This window comes from Puma concolor, chromosome B3 (genome assembly GCF_028749965.1).
Source record: "Puma concolor isolate L17-30 chromosome B3, mPumCon1.1.hap2, whole genome shotgun sequence".
NCBI classification, from domain to species: Eukaryota; Metazoa; Chordata; class Mammalia; order Carnivora; family Felidae; genus Puma; species Puma concolor.
Window position 1 is genome coordinate 111967597 of NC_141672.1, and position 19451 is coordinate 111987047.

Sequence of the window (19451 nt, forward strand, 5' to 3'; positions counted from 1 at the left end):
TGAGTTTGGGAATGCAGTTGTAATTTACAGGCGTTGTCCTCACTGTCTCCTCGGGGGCTGGGACAGTCTCAGACCTCCCGGGGTTCTCTGCAGCTCCTAAGGCAGTGCCTAGCACATGGCCGGGGCATCTGAGAGGCTGTCGCCTCCGCTACCCTGCCTCGAGAAAGAACCACAATGCTGACCCATTCGGCTCAAGGAATTACACAGCTCTGCAACTTTGTGGCTGTGTGGCCTTGGGGGGATTTACATGATATCCTGGGGCTTCTGTTTTCTTACCTGGAACGGGGACATAAATGGCCCCGTCTCCTGAGAGGTAAGAGACCTGACAAGAGCTGTGCACACCTCTTACTTGAGAAAGCATGCCGCTGCTCCTATGCGGCTGTCTCTGCACTAACACAGCAGTGGGTCAGGACTGGGCAGGAAATCCTCCCCGAGCCGAACCGCTCTCCCTCTTGCTGTGGTTGCCACCCACTTCTTTTTAAGCCTGTCCTTAGGGGGCACCCTCTCGGTGAGGCGGGGACAGACCCTGCAAGTGGCTTGGAGCTGGCCCTAGGGAAAAGCGGCTTTTTTCATTCTGAGGCAAGCTTCCCATCAGAGAAGGGTCCAGTCCTTCCTAAGACACCCATGATCCTCGGGTGGAGCCTATCCTCGGGGCAGAATTGACAGGAGGGGGAAGAGCCTGGCTGAGGCCTGAGTCTACTCTCTGAAATGGGATGAGAGCGCTGGAAGGCACAAAGAAACCAGACAAGAAGCTCCGGAGGCCATGGACTTCCCCCCTTTATCTGTCCTTGTGCCCTTTATAGTGCTTTATAGTTTGTGAAGTCCCTTTCCCCCCTTCTAGATCCTCACCATCCTGTGAGAGGGAGACAGGCAGGTATTGTCCCCATTTCACAGAGGAGGAAACTGAGGCCCACAGGGCTCTATGGGCTTGGTGTTCGAGGTGGAGTCTATTGGGACCACGGTGGCACTGGAGTTGTGGGAGGTAGGGCAGAGGGGCATGAGGCCAGAGAGACCACACTTGGGCCTGGCTTCCTGGTAACAGAGAGGGGACCACAAAGCACAGTCACAGTCCCCACTACACAGGGGAGGAAGCAGGAACCCAAGGAAAGTCACGGAGCAGGACCGTGGTCAAGAGCACATTTTTACTACTTGGCTCACTGAGCGCCCCCGCCCCTTCCCCAGGTCCACTCACCAATAGTACAGGCCACTGGGCATCACCAGGAGCAGGGCCACCCCTGGCGCTGAACTCTCGGCTTTGGTGGGAGTGAAACAACCACTGAAGTATATGAAGAGGATGAGGAAGAAAGGGATGTACCTGCAACAGGGAGGCGGGTGCCCGTTTTAGAAGAGGACAACTTGGTTCTCTTGGCTGTTGAGTCCAGCCTGTTCTAAACGGGCCCTGGAAACACGAGTGTAGGCCCGGTGTGACAGGAGCCAGCCACCGCCCTCAGGAGGGAGGCCACCGGGTCCCAGGCTTGTTGGCCGCCCCCCGCCCCTCCCCATCGAACCCCTCCCCTGGCCCGGCTCCTCAGCTCCTCGTGTAAGGCAAAGGAGAACTGACGGGCTGACTCCGGGGGGGGGGGGGGGGGGGGGGATGGGGGAACCTGACTCTCCCGCAGCCGCGCACATCTGGGAGGTTTCTGCCGCTTTTGGGGTGAAGGGGGCCCTCCCGGGAGTTCGAGGAGCGGGGCACTGGCAGCCCCTCCCCCATCAGGTCCAGCCGGCCCTCCTCGGCTTCGTTCAGACCTCCATTCCCAAAGATCGGGCCTGACACGGTAGGGGTCCCCCTCGGTGCCCCCCCCCCCCCCCGCACCCAAGCGTGACGAGGGGGCGAGACTGGGTCCGCGCCGCGCCCCTCCCCCCAGGCCCCGGCAGGGCCCTGGAGGGACAGCCGCTCGCTGCCCTCTAGTGGCCGCCGCGGGCACTGCCGCACTGGGGCGGGGAGGGCCCAGAGCCCCGCGCCAGCGCGGGAAGGGTAGGCCTTTCCAGTGGCTCCGCCTCACATCCAGAGGCTCGTCCAGTGTCCCCGAGGCCCCCGGCAGAGCAGGGCGGGGGGGGGGGGGGGGGGGGGGGGGGAGAGGGGGCTGGGCCCAGGGTCCCTGGGGAGACAGTGGGGCTGTTGCTGCCCTCCTGGCTGAGACAGCCCCATCACTTACCACATGGAGTGGCCCAGGTACTCGTCGTAGTAGTAGAGCAGCTCAAAGGAGTCGATCTGAGGGCGGCAGGGCACGGCAGGTGCTTCAGGAAAGGTGCTGGGCCCATGCAGCCCACCCTTCCTCAGGCCTCCCCCCAGCAGCCCTCTACTCCAGGGGGCCCAGGTGGGAGCCAGTCAATGTGCCACTTCCTGAAGTGTCACCAGCATCCTAGCTTGGTGGGTCCAGCGCCCTCACCCAGCAGAATGCCTTTAGCAGGCCAGGCACAGTGATGGGTGGGGCGATCTCTTTGGCCTCCAGGACAGACTGTGCCCACAGGGCTTTACGAGTACTGGGGGAGGCGGCCTCACCAGTGTCTCCGGCTTGAGGTTCTTGATGATGGGATTCTCACGGACAGACAGGTGGTGCTGGTAGCCACTGAAGAGCAAGCGGTGGTTCACGGAGTCGCCCACCAGGTGGATGCTGGCACCCATGACGAAGGTGATGATGCTGACGTAGATCATGGAGCGTGGCAGGGTGCGGGGGGACCGCTCAATGAGCTGAAGTCAGACGGAGGCCTGATTCAGCCTCTATCACAATAGGAAACGCCCCTCTAGTCCCTCCCTCACGCCTGGGGCGGGATAGATGCCGCCGGTTGAAGAGTCACTCAGAAATTGACTTTAGCAGGCCAACCAGGCCTCCAGAGTCTCATATGATCCCTGTGGACCCAGCATGACCTGGGAAACAACACCCCCTTCTCCCAGAGAGGAAACAGACTCAGAGGGGCTAGCTCAGTGCCCAAGGTCACACAGCAACCGTGTGCTAGAGGCAACAGCTAGGCTTTCAACACAGGCATCCAGGCCCCAGAACTGGCCCTCTGCCAGGTCCCAGGTGTGCCCCTGGGTGGCTGGGCTGGTTCAGTGGCATGACTGATTTCTGAGCCACTGGTCCATGGTAAACACAAAGAAAATATCAGGGTTTTTTTTTTGGGGGGGGGATACTTTGAAACTAAATTATTTACCTTTTAGACTCCTCTGAATTCTGAGATTATACCCTTCATACTTTTGGAGATTAGAAATGTCTTTCTAGAAACACAATGATGGGCACAGTAGACAGCAATAATTATTTTAAGACCCCTTATTTGGATGTGCAAAGCTAGCTCTGTGCTCCCAGTGACTTCTCAAAGTCAGGGATCTCCAGGCTAGAGTATAGGTCACCTTCACTGCGGCCGTTCCTGCCACCTGGACCCTACCTGCCTGCTCAACTGTCCTTGACTTCTCCCCAGGCAACCACCTCAGTCACTCCTTCTGCCTCAGTCTCCCCAAATGTATTTGGTTTCCCAAGCATGGCCCTGTCTTCAGGTCCTTTTGCCTGACCACTGCTCCCACGTCATCCCCTGACGCACAAGACGGAAGCCCAAATCCAACACCCCTCCTGGGGGAGGCCTTCTCCATCCCTCCATCCCAGCCTTCATCCCCCCGACTCAGGCAGGGTAGGCCTGCTTCCTCCCGCTTCCATGACTCCTAGGGCATGGTACCAGCTTCCTGCTAGGGGAGGAAGAAATGAGGGTGGGAAGGGAGGGCAGGGAACCGAGGACTGTACCTTGAGCAGAAGGAAGGGCGTGATGATGTTGTAGGCCATGTGGAAGTAGTCCCCCACGCTGGGCTTGTTGAGCGGAAACCATTCGAGAGGGAACACCAGCTGGGGAGCAAGGGGAGGGATGGTGTTCACCCAGGCAGACTCCCATGAGCCCTCAGGGAGTCAACCCTCACCTCCTCCACACACATCTAACTCTTTCTGTGATCTCTGGGGATCCTCTTGGCAGCCCTGGGGGACCCAGACAGAGAAACTGACTCCCAGAGAAGGTAAATGGATTTGTTCCTGGATGCACAAGCAGATGCAAATCCAGGGCCTGACTCTGGGCCCCTCTCCCGGTGGGTACTAAATAAATGTCCCTGGGGGCTGGTCTGGGAGTTGGAGGCTACCCTGGGACTTAGTGGTGCCACACACTTTCTGGGTGACCCCAGGCAAGTCCTTCTGCTCTCTGGGCCTTGGTTTCCCCACCTGCAACACGAGAGACGTGACCCAGGTAGTCCACTTGGGCCCTTAGGGGTCTGGCACTCTAGGTGCTATGCTGATGAAAAGATCTCCTGACCACTAGGCCCCATGTTCCGGGCCCTGAGCAGATGGACTGCAGACACTGCTTCCAGATTGGGTCAGAAGTATAATTAGGAAACAAAGGAGAAAATATGTGAGTTCTACCACGAAAAAGAAACTTCAGTTCTTTCTTCCCTCTGTTTCCTGAGACAGGAGGCAGGCCAGGACCAGTTTCTCGGCCTGCCATGCCCTCTGTCCTACTGGCCTTGTCAGGGTCCATGTGAAAATCCCTGGGTGAGGTCAAAACATGTGACGACCCCCCAAACTGTACTTCCAGTGTCTGTTGATTGAGAATACAGGCAATGACCACACATTTCAGTCAAAAATTTAAACTTTTATCTCTTTTAATTCAGAAATGCCATGTTGGTGAAAACTAACCTGCACATATAAAAAACCCCCAGGATACAGGTCTCTCTTTTCCTCTCTTTCTCTCTTATTCAGTGTGTGTCTCTAGATCTTAATCTATATCAAGATATAGATGTTGGATATATGTACCCCATCTTCCTTATCCACTTATTTCTTTATTCATTTACTGATGGACACTTGGGCTGCTTCCATAATTTGGCTATTGGAAATAATGCTGCCATGCACACAGGGGTGCATGTATCTTTTTGAACTGGTGTTTTCGTTTTCTTTGGGTAAATACCCAGTAATGGGATTACTGGGTCATTTGGTATTTCTATTTTTAATTTTCTGAGGGACCTCCATACTGTTTTCCACAGTGGCTGCACCAATTTGCATTCCCACCAACACTGTAGGAGGGTTAGGTTTTCACCACCAACACATTACTCAGCCATAAAAAGAATCTTCCCATTTGCAACATGGATGGACCTAGAGGGTACTATGCTAAGTGAAATAAGTCAGAGAAAGATAAATGCCATGTGCTTTCACTTATATGTGGAATATAAAAAACCAACCAACCAACAAACAGAAAACGGATCATAAATACAGAGAACAAATGGGTGACTGCCAGAGGGGTGGATGTCGGGGGATGAGCAAAATAGGTGGAGGGGATTAGGAGGCACAAACTTCCAGTTATAAAATGAATAAGTCATGGGGATGAAAAGTACAGCCAAAGGAATATAGTCACTGATATTGTAATAATGTGGTATGGTGACTACACTCAGTGTGGTGAGCACGGCATAACATATAGAATTGTCGAATCACTATGTCATGCACTTGACACTAACGTAAACTTGTATGTCAACTGTACTTCAGTTTCTTTTTTTTTAATATTTTATATTTGAGAGAGAGAAGGGGGGAGGGGCAGAGAGAGAGAGAGAGAGAGAGAGAGAGAGGAGACAGAGGAATCGAAGCCGGCTCTGCGCTAAGAGTGAAGAGCCCAATGTGGGGCTTGAACTCGCGAACCGCGAGATCATGACCTGACCTGAGCAGAAGTCAGACGCTTAACCAACTGGGTTACTCAGGCACCCCTATACTTCGGTTTCTTAAGAAAAGATATATACCATGGTGAAGGAGCCACTAACAGAAATGATACCTTATACATACTGACATGGAAAGACAGCCATGATATATTCTAAAGTAAAGCAAGCAAGCTGTAGAATAAGGTGTAAAGGAAAATCCCATTTGGGTTAGAAAGGGGAAAAGAGTGTATATACGTTTGCATGAGCAGAGAAAGGAGTGGGGTTGCTGTGTCTCAAACCTCCAGGGGTGGGACTGGAAAGGGAGACTCCAACACTTCTTCATATGCCTGGGTATTAGTTGACTTGTTACGTACTACTTTTATAACTTGTTAAGACTTTGTTTTTCGCGATTACAAATTTGGGACTGCTATGCCTACATTTCAGAAGCTCCAGTGTATGTACGAGCTTTTCAAATGTCTACTCTCCTAACAAGCCCACTTAGGTTGCTGGGCAGGCTGGGGAAGTGATTTGCCCTGCAGGAGACCCCCACGGCCTGTTGTGGCTGAGTCCTAATGAGTGAGGGAGCCATGAGCCTGCTCCTGGCCTCATTTCCCCCTCCCCCACGGCAGTTCCTTTGGTCCCCAATATATGGGGATTTCTTTCCAGAAGGGGGATCAGAGCAGCCAGGCCAACCAGCATTCTTATGAATGAGAGAACCAAAGCCCAGTAGACACTGACTTGCCTAAGGTCACCTACAAACCTGATCGCGAACCCCGACTCAGTCTCTTTTCTTTCTCCCACACTTCAAAACAACATGTACTCCCTATGGAGAGTCTGCCCAAAGGAGAAACAGCATCCACCATAAATCCGCTCCAACAGTGCTGCCAGAACAGCTTTTCTTAATCCCCTTCAAGCCTCTGATCCCATGTGTACAAGATGTTAAGACTGTCACTGACTTGCAGTCAGGCAGGATGCCTATCACTTCTATACCTTTATGCTCATTCAACGTCCCAGGTTGCTCTATAGTATCTATGATTCCTGTTTAAAGGCCAGATAATGTTCTCTGTACTGGATACAAAAAGTTGATTTACCCAGTCCCTATGCTGGACACTGAAGTCACGTTCAAGGTAAGCAACACTACAGGGAACACCATTGGGTATAGAGGCTCTTGTCTTCCTGCTGATTATGTCTTCAGGGCAGATTCTTGGAAGGGGTCTTACTGGGTCAGGAGGGAAGGACACATTAGGGTCCTGGATATACACAAGACAGGAAGCGGGTAGGCTCTGGGGCCAGAGTGCCAGCATGCAGATGCTGGCTCTTCTACTTGCTACGTGGGTGGCCCTCTCTACCCTTGAGTCTTCCCATCTATGAAATCAAGATTAATAAGAGTGTTGAGGTGAGGATCAAATGAGTTTAAACACTTAACAGGTTTAGAACAGAGTAAGCACTCAATGTATGTTAACCATTATTTCTACCTTAATGTTGTTATTATTATTAATTCAATAAAAGTGCATGTGCTAGGCACTCTCTCTTCCTTCCTTCCTTCCTTCCTTCCTTCCTTCCTTCCTTCCTTCCTTCCTTCCTTCCTTCCTTCCTTCCTTCAAATGTGTATTTGTTTTTGAGACAGAGAGAGACAGAGCATGAACAGGGAAGGAACAGAGAGAGAAAGGGAGACACAGAATCCGAAGCAGGCTCCAGGCTCTGAGCTGTCAGCACAGAGCCCGACGCATGGCTCGAACTCACGGACCGTGAGATCGTGACCTGAGCCGAAGTCGGACGCTTAACCGACTGAGCCACCCAGGCACCCCAACTAGGCACTATTCTTTAGGTGCCCAGTTATCATCTTGACAAACTGCTTTCCAAAAGGGCTTTGCTATGGGGCGCCTGGCTGACTCAGTTGGAGGAGCGTGTGACTCTTGATCCCCCGGTTGTGGGTTCGAGCCCCATGGTAGGTGTAGATATTACTAAAAAAATAAATAAATAAAAACTCAAAAGGGCTTTGCTAATTTCATTATCACTAGCATGTGCAAGGTGTCAGTTTTAGCATCGGATGTTATTATTGTTACCACCCACACGCAAAAATGAACAATTTGATGCAAGGTGGTACATCACTCAATTTTTCACATTCTGTTATCTATCTATCTACCTACCTACTTATGACAAGCCAGGAGTTTCAATACTCTTCCAGTATTGATCTCTGTACAGACCACCCTTGTACACTGATGCATGAACTAGCCTTGGAGGGAAGGGGATGGTTTCACAAGATAGCACTAAAAATTACCCGAGGCTCAGAGCCATGCAAAATCAACCTATACTCTTTATCTCCAGAAAAATAATATACCAAGGCTGTGGGGATGCTCTGTTTTCTTTCCCATACCCTGTTGTATGGCTTGGTGATTTGGTTAAACCTGGGTATAGGATGGTGGGATGGAAGAGAGGCACGGTATCACTGTTTAGGGCCACCAGTTCCCCTATGAGAGTCAGGAGACAATATGACTATTCAGGCCCCAGATCCCCACTTGTTGGCACAGTCATGAGCTAAAGCACATGAAAGCATCCAGGAGTATTCTTGCAGTTTACTGGTAGGGGAAGTGCCTTGTCTAAGGTCACTCAGCTAATTCATGTCACACTGTGTTCTCGCTGCTGGTAGGGGCTCTGTCCATAGCTTTGCACTCACCATGGCAATGGGGCGGCCAAAGTCTAGAACCCAGTTCTGCAGGGTGAAGTAGAACCAGAGGTCAAAGTGGAAGGGAGCTGTGCCGGCAGCTTCATCAGCCTTGACGGAGCTGTGCCTGGGAAGGAACCAGACAAGAGGGGTCAGCTCTTCTCTCCTCCCATGGGAATCTTCCCCCTGAGATGAGCCACAGAAAGGTATGGGGATTTGAGGGCAAGAGGATTAATTTCTAGAAAATGAGTTTTGCTGGAAATACTGGCTCCGAGGCCAAGGGGCACATGTCCTGGGAATGGATTCCAGCTGTCCTGGAAGCTTAGCTTCTCTGTGATTCAGTAAGGAAACTGCCAAACAGGTATAATAACCATTGGGCATTCTCACCTATAGCATGATGGGGACATCTAATGGGGCAAAGATGCAAATGTAGCTGGAAAATGTGAATCATGATGATGGATGACAATAGCAAACCTTTACTGAACACTTACTATATTCCAGGCACATCATGGCTGTTTGCATGCATGATCTCATTCAACGCTTTTACTCCTCACAGAAACCCTTTGAGGTTGGAATATTACCCCCATTTTACAAGTGGAAAAACTGAGGTGTAAGATGTTAAGTAACTTGCCCAAAGTTACACAGCCAAATATTGGAGCCTAAATGACTAGGCTCCAGAGCTTGTATTTTTAACCTCTATGCCATCATCATGTTCACAATGATTGGGCCACCAGATGGGCATGTGACCTGAGCTGGACCAATCACAGCCCTTCAGGGAGATCAGCCTCCTAGACCATAGATTCAGATCAACAGTCTCTTTCCCTCCTACTTGAACCTGGAGGAGGTGAGGCTAGGGCTGCTGGTGTACCCCGTCTCACTAATCCACAGCAAGAGCAGCCAGTGGAGACAAGCTGATGCAAGAGACATGGCAAGAAGTGGAACACCATCTGACAACATATCTTTCGATGCCCGTCCCTCCTGCCAAGTCGTTAGCCATCTGTTTTTCACAGATGAGCTGAAGTTCAAGGGCCAGTGCCTATGCCACTTCCTCCAGGAAGGCTTCCTTAATAAGTCTTTTCCCAAAGCCCCACCAACTCCAGTACAGGGAGTGCTTCATCACTAACTCCCTGTCTAGCCATGACCTCATGGGTCTGGAGCTTTGTTCTTATGTACACCCTTAAGAAGACGGATGGCTTTTAAGATTCTCTTCAACTCACCCACCACCCTATCAGCGTCCAAATCCTCCCTGAGACTACTTGCACACCTCCAGTGACAAACAGCCTGCTTCTTCGATGAGTGAAGTGTGAGTTTTATTGCTCTATTTGTGCTGAGAACAGAAGCTGTGTGAATGGTCCATGTTACCCAGCGTTCTTGGCTCAGTTCCTGGTTGATGCTTAGTGATCACTGGTTGATTTTAAACAATCTTGATTACCAGTTACTCATTGTTTTTACTGGCAAACATTAGCTTAGAGGCATCGTGAAGGTTTTTTCCTCTTCTCAGGGCTACTATGGCGTCCATAACTTTCTGAGATCCCTTTCGGGCAATTCTAACAATGGTCCACAGTGGGCTGGTAGAGTAACCCAGAGGCAGAGGGCCAAGCTCTGGAGATCTCATCATCCTCTGGTGTCAGGTAAGAGGTGGGGTGGGCCTTTCTTGGGTCAACTAAGCCTTCCCCTCTCTTCTACTGAGTGCCCCACCACTTATTGAGTGCTGAGTGTGTGCTGTGTTAGGAGCTTCACCTACACCATCTCACTGAATCCTCACAGCAATACCAGGAGGTTGTTCCCCTCGTGTGTTACAGGGCTTAAGTGCTTACCGAAGATCACCTGTGTGGTATGGAGCTACAGCAACTATTCCTTTTGTCGGCCTATTTCCCACTCCAAGCTGCTTCTAGTAAGACATGAGGTTTCCTTAGTCACAGGGAGGGCCAGTGACCTAAGCCAGCCCGGTGGGATGTTTCTAATTAGAGCTGGTGGAAAGAGTCCCTCCCTTTCTGGCACTGGGATGCTAAGGATGCAAATCCAGGGCTATGTGTGACTAAGGGGCGAGCCTTAAAGAACAGCCAGGTGAGAATGAAGCAACCCTGCAGAGAGGACCAGGGGAAAAAGAGGAAAAGCCCTGAGAGTTCTAGGCAACCCCAAGCTAAAGGTTTGGCCACATGAGCCAATACATTCCTTTTTGCTAAGGGTGCTGCCATTCACCCTGGCTTTATGTCACTTGTAACCCATGAGTCCTGAACAGCATAAATTCAAATCTGTGTCTATATGAATTCAAGATCTGTGCTCTAAATAGTTTGCTATCCTGTTTCTATTATAATAAACTATGTGACATATGAGGAGGTCAAGACAGAGAAGGCTCAGTAAGGCCTGGAGCAGTATGCAAAGCTGGCATGAAGGAAGAGAGCCAGGAAGCATGGATGGGTGGATTTAAGTAGGCAGAAAAGCAATAGGAGGGCGAGATCAAAGGCCTGGAGGTGGAAGTGAGAAAGGCACTGCATGGAGTTGAATGCCTGGCTTATTGGTGAAGAGGAAGAGAAGGGAGGGACTGGAGGGGCTTTAGACTGAGCAGATACTCAGAAACTGTGAGGATTCATCTGAGATGGGTCTGAGATGAGAGACTGGCTTAGAGGTCCCCACCTGCCCTTCCCCTTAGTGACTATCAGTCAAGGCCTGAAAAAGCAGATGATGGGAAACTCCAGGTCTGAAGAACTTGCTGGAAGAAAGAGGATAACAGCCCTCAGTGTTTTATTCTGGAAACTTCCAAACTGGGCAGAGTAAGATGTTTGGTACAGAGAAGAAAGGTATTTTGAAAGCCTGGGGAAGCACTTGGGTATGGGTCTCTGTAAGCTGTGGATACCTAACAGATACTAGGGGCTCAGTAATTATTTCCTCCTCTACCTAAGGGGGCACCCCAGTTAATGGGAATCCCTGTCATTAGTCCAGCTGGCTTAGTGGGGCAGGAAAAAAAAGAGCGGACATAGGGCACTCAACTTGGGAATCAAGATTGGTCAGCATCTGATGGTTTTTTTTCTGTTGGGACTCTGACCACAGGAGGGAGATCATGGAGAATGAAGGCCATCCTCTTCCCCAGTCCTTGTCCTGGGGATGAGCAACCTCAGGCCTGTCCCAAGTTCCTGACTCCACAGACTTCACAAACTGAGCCCCTGGCCTGTGCCAGCTCTACATCTCAGTCATCAGAAGCTGCTGCTGAGAACACTAGTAAAAGCACAATGGCAGGTAACCCAAGACGAGGATGGCCTTTTCTCTCCTCCACAGCTTTATAAGTCTACCATATGGGGGAACTGATACCATGACAGTTGGGAAACACATCATATACAGTTGAAATATTAAAAGCAGTCAGCATCTGTAGGACTCCCTGGCAGAAAAGGAAGGACTCAGCCAGGGACCCATAAATGGGAACTATAGAGGGACTGCTTTACCATAAAGAATGGTAAAGTACCTGACATGATGGAAAGTTCAAATGAAAAATGAGAAAATGAAGGCAAGTATAAGAGGGGAAAAAAGAAAGGCAATTAGAAACCCCAGGAAAAACAAAGCAATATAAGAAAGCATATGGTACTGTTAAATATTCCTTGGCTTTGTAGGGAATAATGTTCACATGGCTTAACTAATAAAAATATCGTATACTGATTTTTTCAGAATTTAGAATCCATCCACACACAAAACATGAACACAATTATGGCTGAAAAACAGCAGGTAAATACCATTAACCTCGAGAACATGAAAGTAAATCTTAGAGGAAAGGAGCTGGGGAAAGGGTAAGAAAAGCTAAACATTAGGGTAGAGGACTAATATTCACCTTTGAAAAAGGAAGCAAGAGATACTGCCTACAGTTGCCCAAAAAGAAATAATGGTGTATGCATGTTCCCTGAAGCTAACAAGGGTAACAAAGAGAAAAACTAAAAATAGTTTAAAAACTAAGAATAGATAAAAAGAACCATCTTGTGAATATGGGGGAGGTGTAAGTGAGCCAAATCATAACAGGAAATCGGGAAACATTATCTTAGAAGCTACAATTGATAAACCAAGAAATGGCAGTTGAGCATAGCTTTTAAGAATACAGACTTTAGGGGCGCCTGGGTGGCTCAGTCGGTTAAGTGTCCGACTTCAGCTCAGGTCACGATCTCACGGTTCGTGAGTTCAAGCCCCGCGTCGGGCTCTGGGCTGATGGCTCAGAGCCTGGAGCCTGCTTCTGATTCTGTGTCTCCCTCTCTCTCTGCCCCTCCCCTGTTCATGCTCTGTCTCTCTCTGTCTCAAAAAGAAATAAACGTTAAAAAAAAAAATTAAAAAAAAAAAAAGAATATAGACTTTAGACTGGGTGGCTCAGTCGGTTAAGCATCCGACTTCAGCTCAGATAATGATCTCACAGTTCATGAGTTGGAGCCCTGCATCGGTCTCTGTGCTGACAATGCAGAGCCTGGAGCCTGCTTCGGAATTCAGTGCTTGTCTTCTCTCTCTGCACCACCCCCCCCCCCCACCCACTTACACACACACACTCTCTCTCTCTCTCAAAAATAAATAGAACATTAAACAAAAAAAGAATATAGACTTTAGAGAACACCTAGGTTCATATCCCAGCTTTGCCATTAAACAGATTTTGAGCAAGTTACTTAATCTCTCTTGGGCCTCAATGTTCTCACCTGTAAAAAATAGTAGATCCTATCTTGAGAGTTGTGGTGGAATTATTATGTGCAAAACTTTAGAGCAGGACCTGGTCTGTGGAAAGTGTTACATAGTATTTGTTAATATCATTTAAAAATATGAATTTAATTCTAGTACAAAGAGCTAAAAGAAGGTTGTCTCTGGTGCAAAGGAAAGGTGGAACACAGAACCATTGATTTTTTTACTCTAAGTCCTCCAGTGCTATTTAATGATAGGCATTATTATGTTGATTGCAATACAAAAATTGTCAACAGAACAGGTGGAAGCTGGAATGGGCTACCTTGAAAGGTAGTGAGCACCGTGTCATTAGAGGTATGCAAGCAAAGCATGGATGCAGCAGAGGAAAGCCAAGCATCTTAGGAATTGGACAGGATGATGGTACCTACTGTCTTAAACAACAATGATACTGAAAATGGTCCTAGAGGTACCCAAAGATGGTGGCAGAGATACCCTGGAAGTGAGTCAGCCCTCATGCCATCCTCAGGGAACACCCTGCTGGTAGTGAGCTCATCAGGAATGAAGAGGAACATTACCCCTCAGCAGCCAAAGTGGAATAGTAGGAGCAGAAGCCTTAGGTGTAGACCCTGGGTCTTGCCACTGAGAAAGATACTGCATATGGAAGCCCTGCACATAAGACAAAGTGGTGATCATATCTGATACCCACACATTGTTCTGATTGGACTTCCACAGTTCAGGGCAGTCAAAGACCCCCAACGTGGAAGGAGATCCAGAACAGAGGTGTCCCTCAGTAGCAGGAGAAAGGGCTGCCCTCAGCCAAGTCCCTCAGATTTCTTCCCTCATCCCTAATCATACCACAAACTTCCTAAAATTGACTCTGAGCATACTAGTGCTCAAAAACTTTCCATGGCTCCCCTGTGCTTACAGAATAAAGGCTGCATTCTTAACCTGCCATTTAGGGCAGGAACTAGGGTGAGGCAAGTGAGGCACACAGGGCCCAACATTTAAGTAGGCACAGAGTTGCCACAGAGTGAACATCGCCTTAAATTTCCTTAAATTGGGAAGTCTAGGCTTTCACCCCAGCCCAGCTGCCAGGAAAGGCCCTTCCCAATCAGTCCACATCTCTTGCCACTCTACACCAGAAAGCTCCAGCACCCCTGCCCACCTGACTTTCCTCAAGCTTTCCCCCTGGCTGGAAGAACTTTTCGTCCCTGAGTCACCTACTGAGTACTCTTGAGACCCGGCTCAAGTGCCACTTCCTCCACGCTGCTCTCCGCGATGACCTCTCAGCCCCTTCCGCACTGTGAGCCCCTCCCGGCTTCACCCTACCCACCCCTCCAGTGCCTGCCACAGCACTGGGCACAGCAGAGGCGCTTAATAAAGGCCTGCTCACCGCAGGGAATGTTTCTGGCCTATACGACAGGGTGAAGGCAGAATGGAGGGAAACACTAAATGGTGGTTTCCGTGCCTCTTCCTCGGCCACTCCTGGTCTCAACTACATAAACCAAGAACTTCTTCCCTTTGGAGAGAGAAGGGAGCAGCACAAGAGTGAGAAAAGCCCTCCCTCATGGAGGAAAGCTTCCACACTTCCCCGTCCCTGGCATTTCCATTCTCACAGTCTTGGGATAAGGAGTGAGCTTCCCGATTAATACCAGAATCCAAGTCCTATTCAGCTTCTAGGGACCCCGAGAACTTGGAAATGGAGCCCGGGGCGGGCAGCTGAGCTGGGGGCAAGGTGAGCGGAGGTGTCTTGTGGCCCGCCGCCCCCCACCTCGAGTCTCTTGGACCCCTGGAGAGGTCTCCCCAGAGCAGCGACTGTCCTCCAGCCGGCCCGGGCCCGGGGCACCCCCAGGAAGAGAAAGGGAAGTGGAGACGGGGCCCAGGCGCCAGGGCGCAGCGAGGGCAGCCCCCGGGCCGCCCCCGGCTCCTCCAGCGGGGACCCCGCCCCCGGGTCCCGGCTACCCGCACCAGCACGCGCCCACCTGGCCTGCAGGAAGGGCGCGCCCGGCTGCGCGCCCGCGCCGCCCGCCGCTCCCGGATGCTGCCGCCTCCGCGCCGCTGCCTCCATGGCTGCCCCGCCTGCGGCGGGCGCTGCGGCCCCGCTTTCCAAGTTGGGGAAGCGCTCCCCTGCCCCGGCGGTGGCAACGGCGGACACCCGGCGCGGGGCGGGGCGTGGCGGGCCGGCGGGACAGCGCTCAGCCCTGGGGGAGCGAGCGGGAGGGGCGGGACCCGGGGGCGGGGCCGGACCCGGGGGCGGGGCCGACGCAGGCGGGGAGGAGGGGAGGGACGCGAGGCGGACGGAGCCAGGGAGGCGGGGCGCGCCCGGACGGGGGTAGGAGGTACGACCGAGGTGGCGTCCCCGGAGGAGAGCGGGGTGCAGTGTGGACCTGCGCGCGCAGCGCGTGTGTCCCTGTGGGGGCTGGGCTTTGCTGGGGACGCCGGCGAGGTCTGGGCGGGAAGCTTTGCCTAGGCTGGCCGAGGCCCGGATACTGGTCTGAGTCGGGTAGGGACCCGGAGAAAGACTCACCAGATCCAGATGCCCCCGGGGGAGGAGGCCAGGCGGAATTTCCCTTGTCCTTGGGGACTGGGACGGCGGGGGACGGAGGGATGTCCTCCCCAACTGCTATGCGCGCCCATCTTTCAAATGGAAGATGTCGCTTTATAAAATGTCACTTCTGTGGCCCGTGACGCTAAGAATTAAATAATGGGCGGGATAAGAGGGTAATACGGAGAGGAGTAGCTAATTGTTTCCAACTTGGGGTGGGGTCGGATGAGTTGGTGCAGATTCCAATTCTGGATTTGTCACTCTCTTAGACTTTGTGGCTTTGGAAAAGTCGCTTGCCCTCTCTCCCACTCAAACGTCTATTAACTCCCCGCAGTGAGCAGGGCGCCATGGGGCCAGAACGCACAAACCTTGCTCTAGTAAGGCTTACATTTGGTGGCTGAAGGGGCGTTGGTAAATGGTGTGGTGGGGAAAGTACTCAGTGTTGTGGCCGCAGCGACTTGGAAGGGTGGGGTCAGACCAGGCATCTGGCGACTTTGGACTTCCGAGCTGACAGTGAAGTCTGAGCAGGGATGGAGGGAACACAGTGAGTGCGGAAGTGTCTGAGGCAGAGGCATCCGCCAGCCAGGAGGCTCAGCATCCAGAGAGAAGCTGGTGTTTGGAGAACAGAAGGAGATTCAGTGAGAGCAGCAGAGCAAGAGGAGCTGGCCTGGGGAAGGGCGCAGATGAAGAGGGCCTTTGTCCTGGGAAGGACAGCCTAGGAAGTGGCCCATTATATTTGCATTGCAGTGTTAGGCGGATGAGAGGAGGCAGGACTGGAGACCACCACGGGGAGTATGTGGCGTGCCCGTGTTCTAGTGAGGGGCCTGCTCTGGTAGGAGCCACCGTGGCAAGGAGAGATTTGACAACCTCAGTTGTATGGAGGGTACCATGCGTGTGACTTGGATGGCAGGGGTGAAGAAAGAAGAGTCCAGGCTCTGGCCAGGTTCTGCAGCTGGGTGGATGGTGGAGATGCCCTCTGGGAAGTGGGTTGGAGCAGGTTTAGGGTAAGTGAGACTTCTTCCTTGGACGCATGCCTGAGGTGGGTCGGGAAGGCTGTTGGTCCTGTGGATCTGGAGCTCAGGCCAGATCTGGGAGCATGGCAGACTGACTTGTGAGTCCGAGGAATACAGATGACAGTCAGAACCCAAGAGGCCGCCTGGGGAGACGGGGTCCCTGTGAGAAGAAAGAACAAAGGGCAGATCCCAAGAACAGTCTGCGAGCAGATGGCCTGGGTTTCAATCCCGGTACTGTTCCTAACTTGCCGTGACACTTGGGTGAATTCTTCAACCGCTCCCAGCCTCAGTTTACTCATCTGCAACAAGGAGAATCCTGTTGCATCTACTGCATCGCGGGGTGTGATCATTAAGTGGAGTAGTGCACGTGGAGCAATTGGCCTAGAACCTGGCACTGGTGGGTTGCTTCTTTACTGCAGTCTGCCCCTGGACCTGATGTGTCCTATGTGACCTGAGGGGTCCCAGCTGTGCCTGTTTCAGTTCCATTTTCCTTCCTGTCTTTTCTGCTGGGAGACTTACCGAGTTTTTATTCCTTCTCGTTTTGATCAGAGCCCATGTCCTATCCTGGCTGTGACTGGTGCCTGCCCTGGGGTCACTTTCCATCAGCCCCATCCTGGGCGCCAGCAGCCCACAGGCCACACCCCAGCGCCCACCGCAGCCCCACTAAAGGGCAGGTTGGCTTTATAGCTTTTCTTCTCTCATTTGCTCCTCACCAGGTCATGAGCAGAGTTGGCAGTGTCCCTGTTTCGCAGCAGAGAAAGCCAGTGTCCTGAGCCGAAGTAGCATCCCCAGGGTCAGCCAATGACAATGCTCAGACTGGATCCCAGATTTAATTTTGGTGAGTCTGATCTTCCTCCTACAGATTGATCTATGTATGTGCCAGCTCTGACCCCAATCTCTTATTCCCTGCTGGCTTTGCAAGCCTGGCTTCAAAGGAAGGGATATGAAGTGCCTGTGATGTAATATCAGTTTAATAACACCCAGGGTTGGGCTTCCAGCCATTAGAGGATGAGGCTGTGTGGAGGAAGCTTCTCTGGCCCATTTAATCCTCCAATCCCTTAAATACCCACAAATCTATCTCCCGTCTGGAGCCGGCAGCTGCCCCCTGAGTGGAAGGGATCCCAGGCTGACGGGGGGGGCCAGGCCTTTCTGAATGAACATGATGAAACCCGCCCCCCCCCCCCGCCCCAGCCTGGAGGGATTATCAGTCCCTCTCTTTCCTGTCCCATCAGGATTCTAAGAACATCATCTTCATGTGCTCTCAAATTGCATGGACATTTGGGGGCCGAGGGGCAGAGCAAAGTTGGCATCAACACTTGGGCACTGAGTGGCACACGTTTCCAAGGATCTTGCTTGCAACTCTCTGGGGACATGGTTCCTTCACCCAAGAAGGGTGGATGGTCTCAGCCCTTTGAGCTGCCATTCCAGTGAAACATGTCCCAATGAACTTTTTAGCTGGGAAGGTCCTTTGGGATTGTCCAGCCCAGTGGCTTCAACTTTTATGTAGCAGATGTTCTCACTCTTTTTCAATTACTGCCATATCGGTTACTTTCTGGTGTGTCACCTAAGGTCCCCTCAGCCACACCTGTCTTCCAGGTGCTTGCCACCTGTTTCATTCCAGCACAAGCCAACTGCACCCACACCCCCTCCGAACTTCTGCTTTCAGAAGTTCAGGGGTGTCAGACACTCCACGGAGTGAAACTTTGACCGACAAGAAACAGGGTTTGGCAGAGAAATCTTTGCTTCCTCTTTCTGGATGAACTGTCCTAAGCTTCACAGAGCCTCTTTAGAGAAGGTCCCACCGGATCTAGCATAGTTGACGCTCATGGCGGCCAGCTCGGCAAAGCTCTCTGTCCTCGTCTGTCTCGCCCCCTTTTCCTCACTGCAGCTTCCCTGGCTGCATCCCTCTCCCAGTGGCGGCACACACACATATCCTGCCTCAAGCTCTGCTTCTAGGGAACCTGGGCTAAGGCAGCATCTGGCAAGGGGGCCCGGGGTAGAAAGTGGATACAAGTGGAGCCACTCTGCCTGAAGAGAAACAGGGCCCCGGGTGCCATCCCTTTGCCCCCGATACGGTTTCCAAGGTGATGACCCAGGCACCACACAGGGCTCTCTGGCGAGCCTTTGATCTCATCTATTTCTGTCACTCAGCAGCTAAGGCAACTGAAGTCTAAAGTCACACAGCAAGTTAGAAGCAAAGGCAGACCCGCGTCCTGTCTCCACACTCTAAGCCAGCACTCTTTCTTTTAAGTCTATTTAAGAATTTCTGAGGGGTGCCTGGGTGGCTCAGTTGGTTAGTCGTCCGACTCATGGTTTCCGCTCAGGTCATGATCTCCCGGTTCGTGGGTTCGAGCCCCACATGAGGCTCTGTTCTGGCTGCAGGGAACCTGCTTGGGATTCTCTCTCTCTCTGTCTCTCTCTCTCTCTCAATACATACATACATACATACATAATTAATTAAATATTTAAAAAATGGTTTAAGAACTGTTAGCCCTGAACTTTGTGTTGTCAGACTTTGAAATTTAATCACCTACATGAATGTTACAGAGACCCAGAGCTATTAGTCTTTAGAAAATCTTGGCTTTCTTTTTCTTTTCTTTTTTTTAAGTTAAAAAAAGTTGTTTTAAAGTAATCTCCCTGCCCAATGTGGGGCTCAAATTCATGTCCCCGAGATCAAGAATCACATTCTCCACCAACTAAGCCAGTCAGGTACCCTGAATATTTTGACTTTTCAATGTATCTTCATAGGCCTGATCCTTTAAAACTAGGCGAGGGGAACCTGGGTAGCTCAGGCAGTTAAGCATCTGACTCAGGTCATGATCTCATGGCTTGTGAGTTCGAGCCCCGCATTGTGCCCCACATCGTGCTCTGTGCTGACGGCTTAGAGCCTAGAGACTGTTTCAGATTCTGTGTCTCCCCCTCTCTCTCTCTCTC

General features: G+C 51.5%; 1 protein-coding gene across 2 annotated transcripts in view; it reads right to left on the minus strand.

Annotated features, from left to right (window-relative positions):
• CLN6 (CLN6 transmembrane ER protein) overlaps positions 1-19451 on the minus strand; it is a 36496-nt gene that overhangs the window by 1999 nt on the left and 15046 nt on the right. The window contains exons 1-6 of one of the 2 annotated variants that reach the window (XM_086711045.1): positions 14942-15130; positions 8331-8445; positions 3735-3833; positions 2504-2692; positions 2157-2212; positions 1193-1315 (exon numbers count right to left, since the gene is read on the minus strand). In XM_086711045.1, coding sequence (XP_086567171.1) covers positions 1193-1315; positions 2157-2212; positions 2504-2692; positions 3735-3833; positions 8331-8445; positions 14942-15027 — 668 coding nt within the window. In that variant the 5' untranslated portion in view covers positions 15028-15130. Of the gene's footprint in view, positions 1-1192; positions 1316-2156; positions 2213-2503; positions 2693-3734; positions 3834-8330; positions 8446-14941; positions 15131-19451 lie in introns of those variants that run through there. The other variant, XM_086711044.1, reaches the window with a different exon arrangement.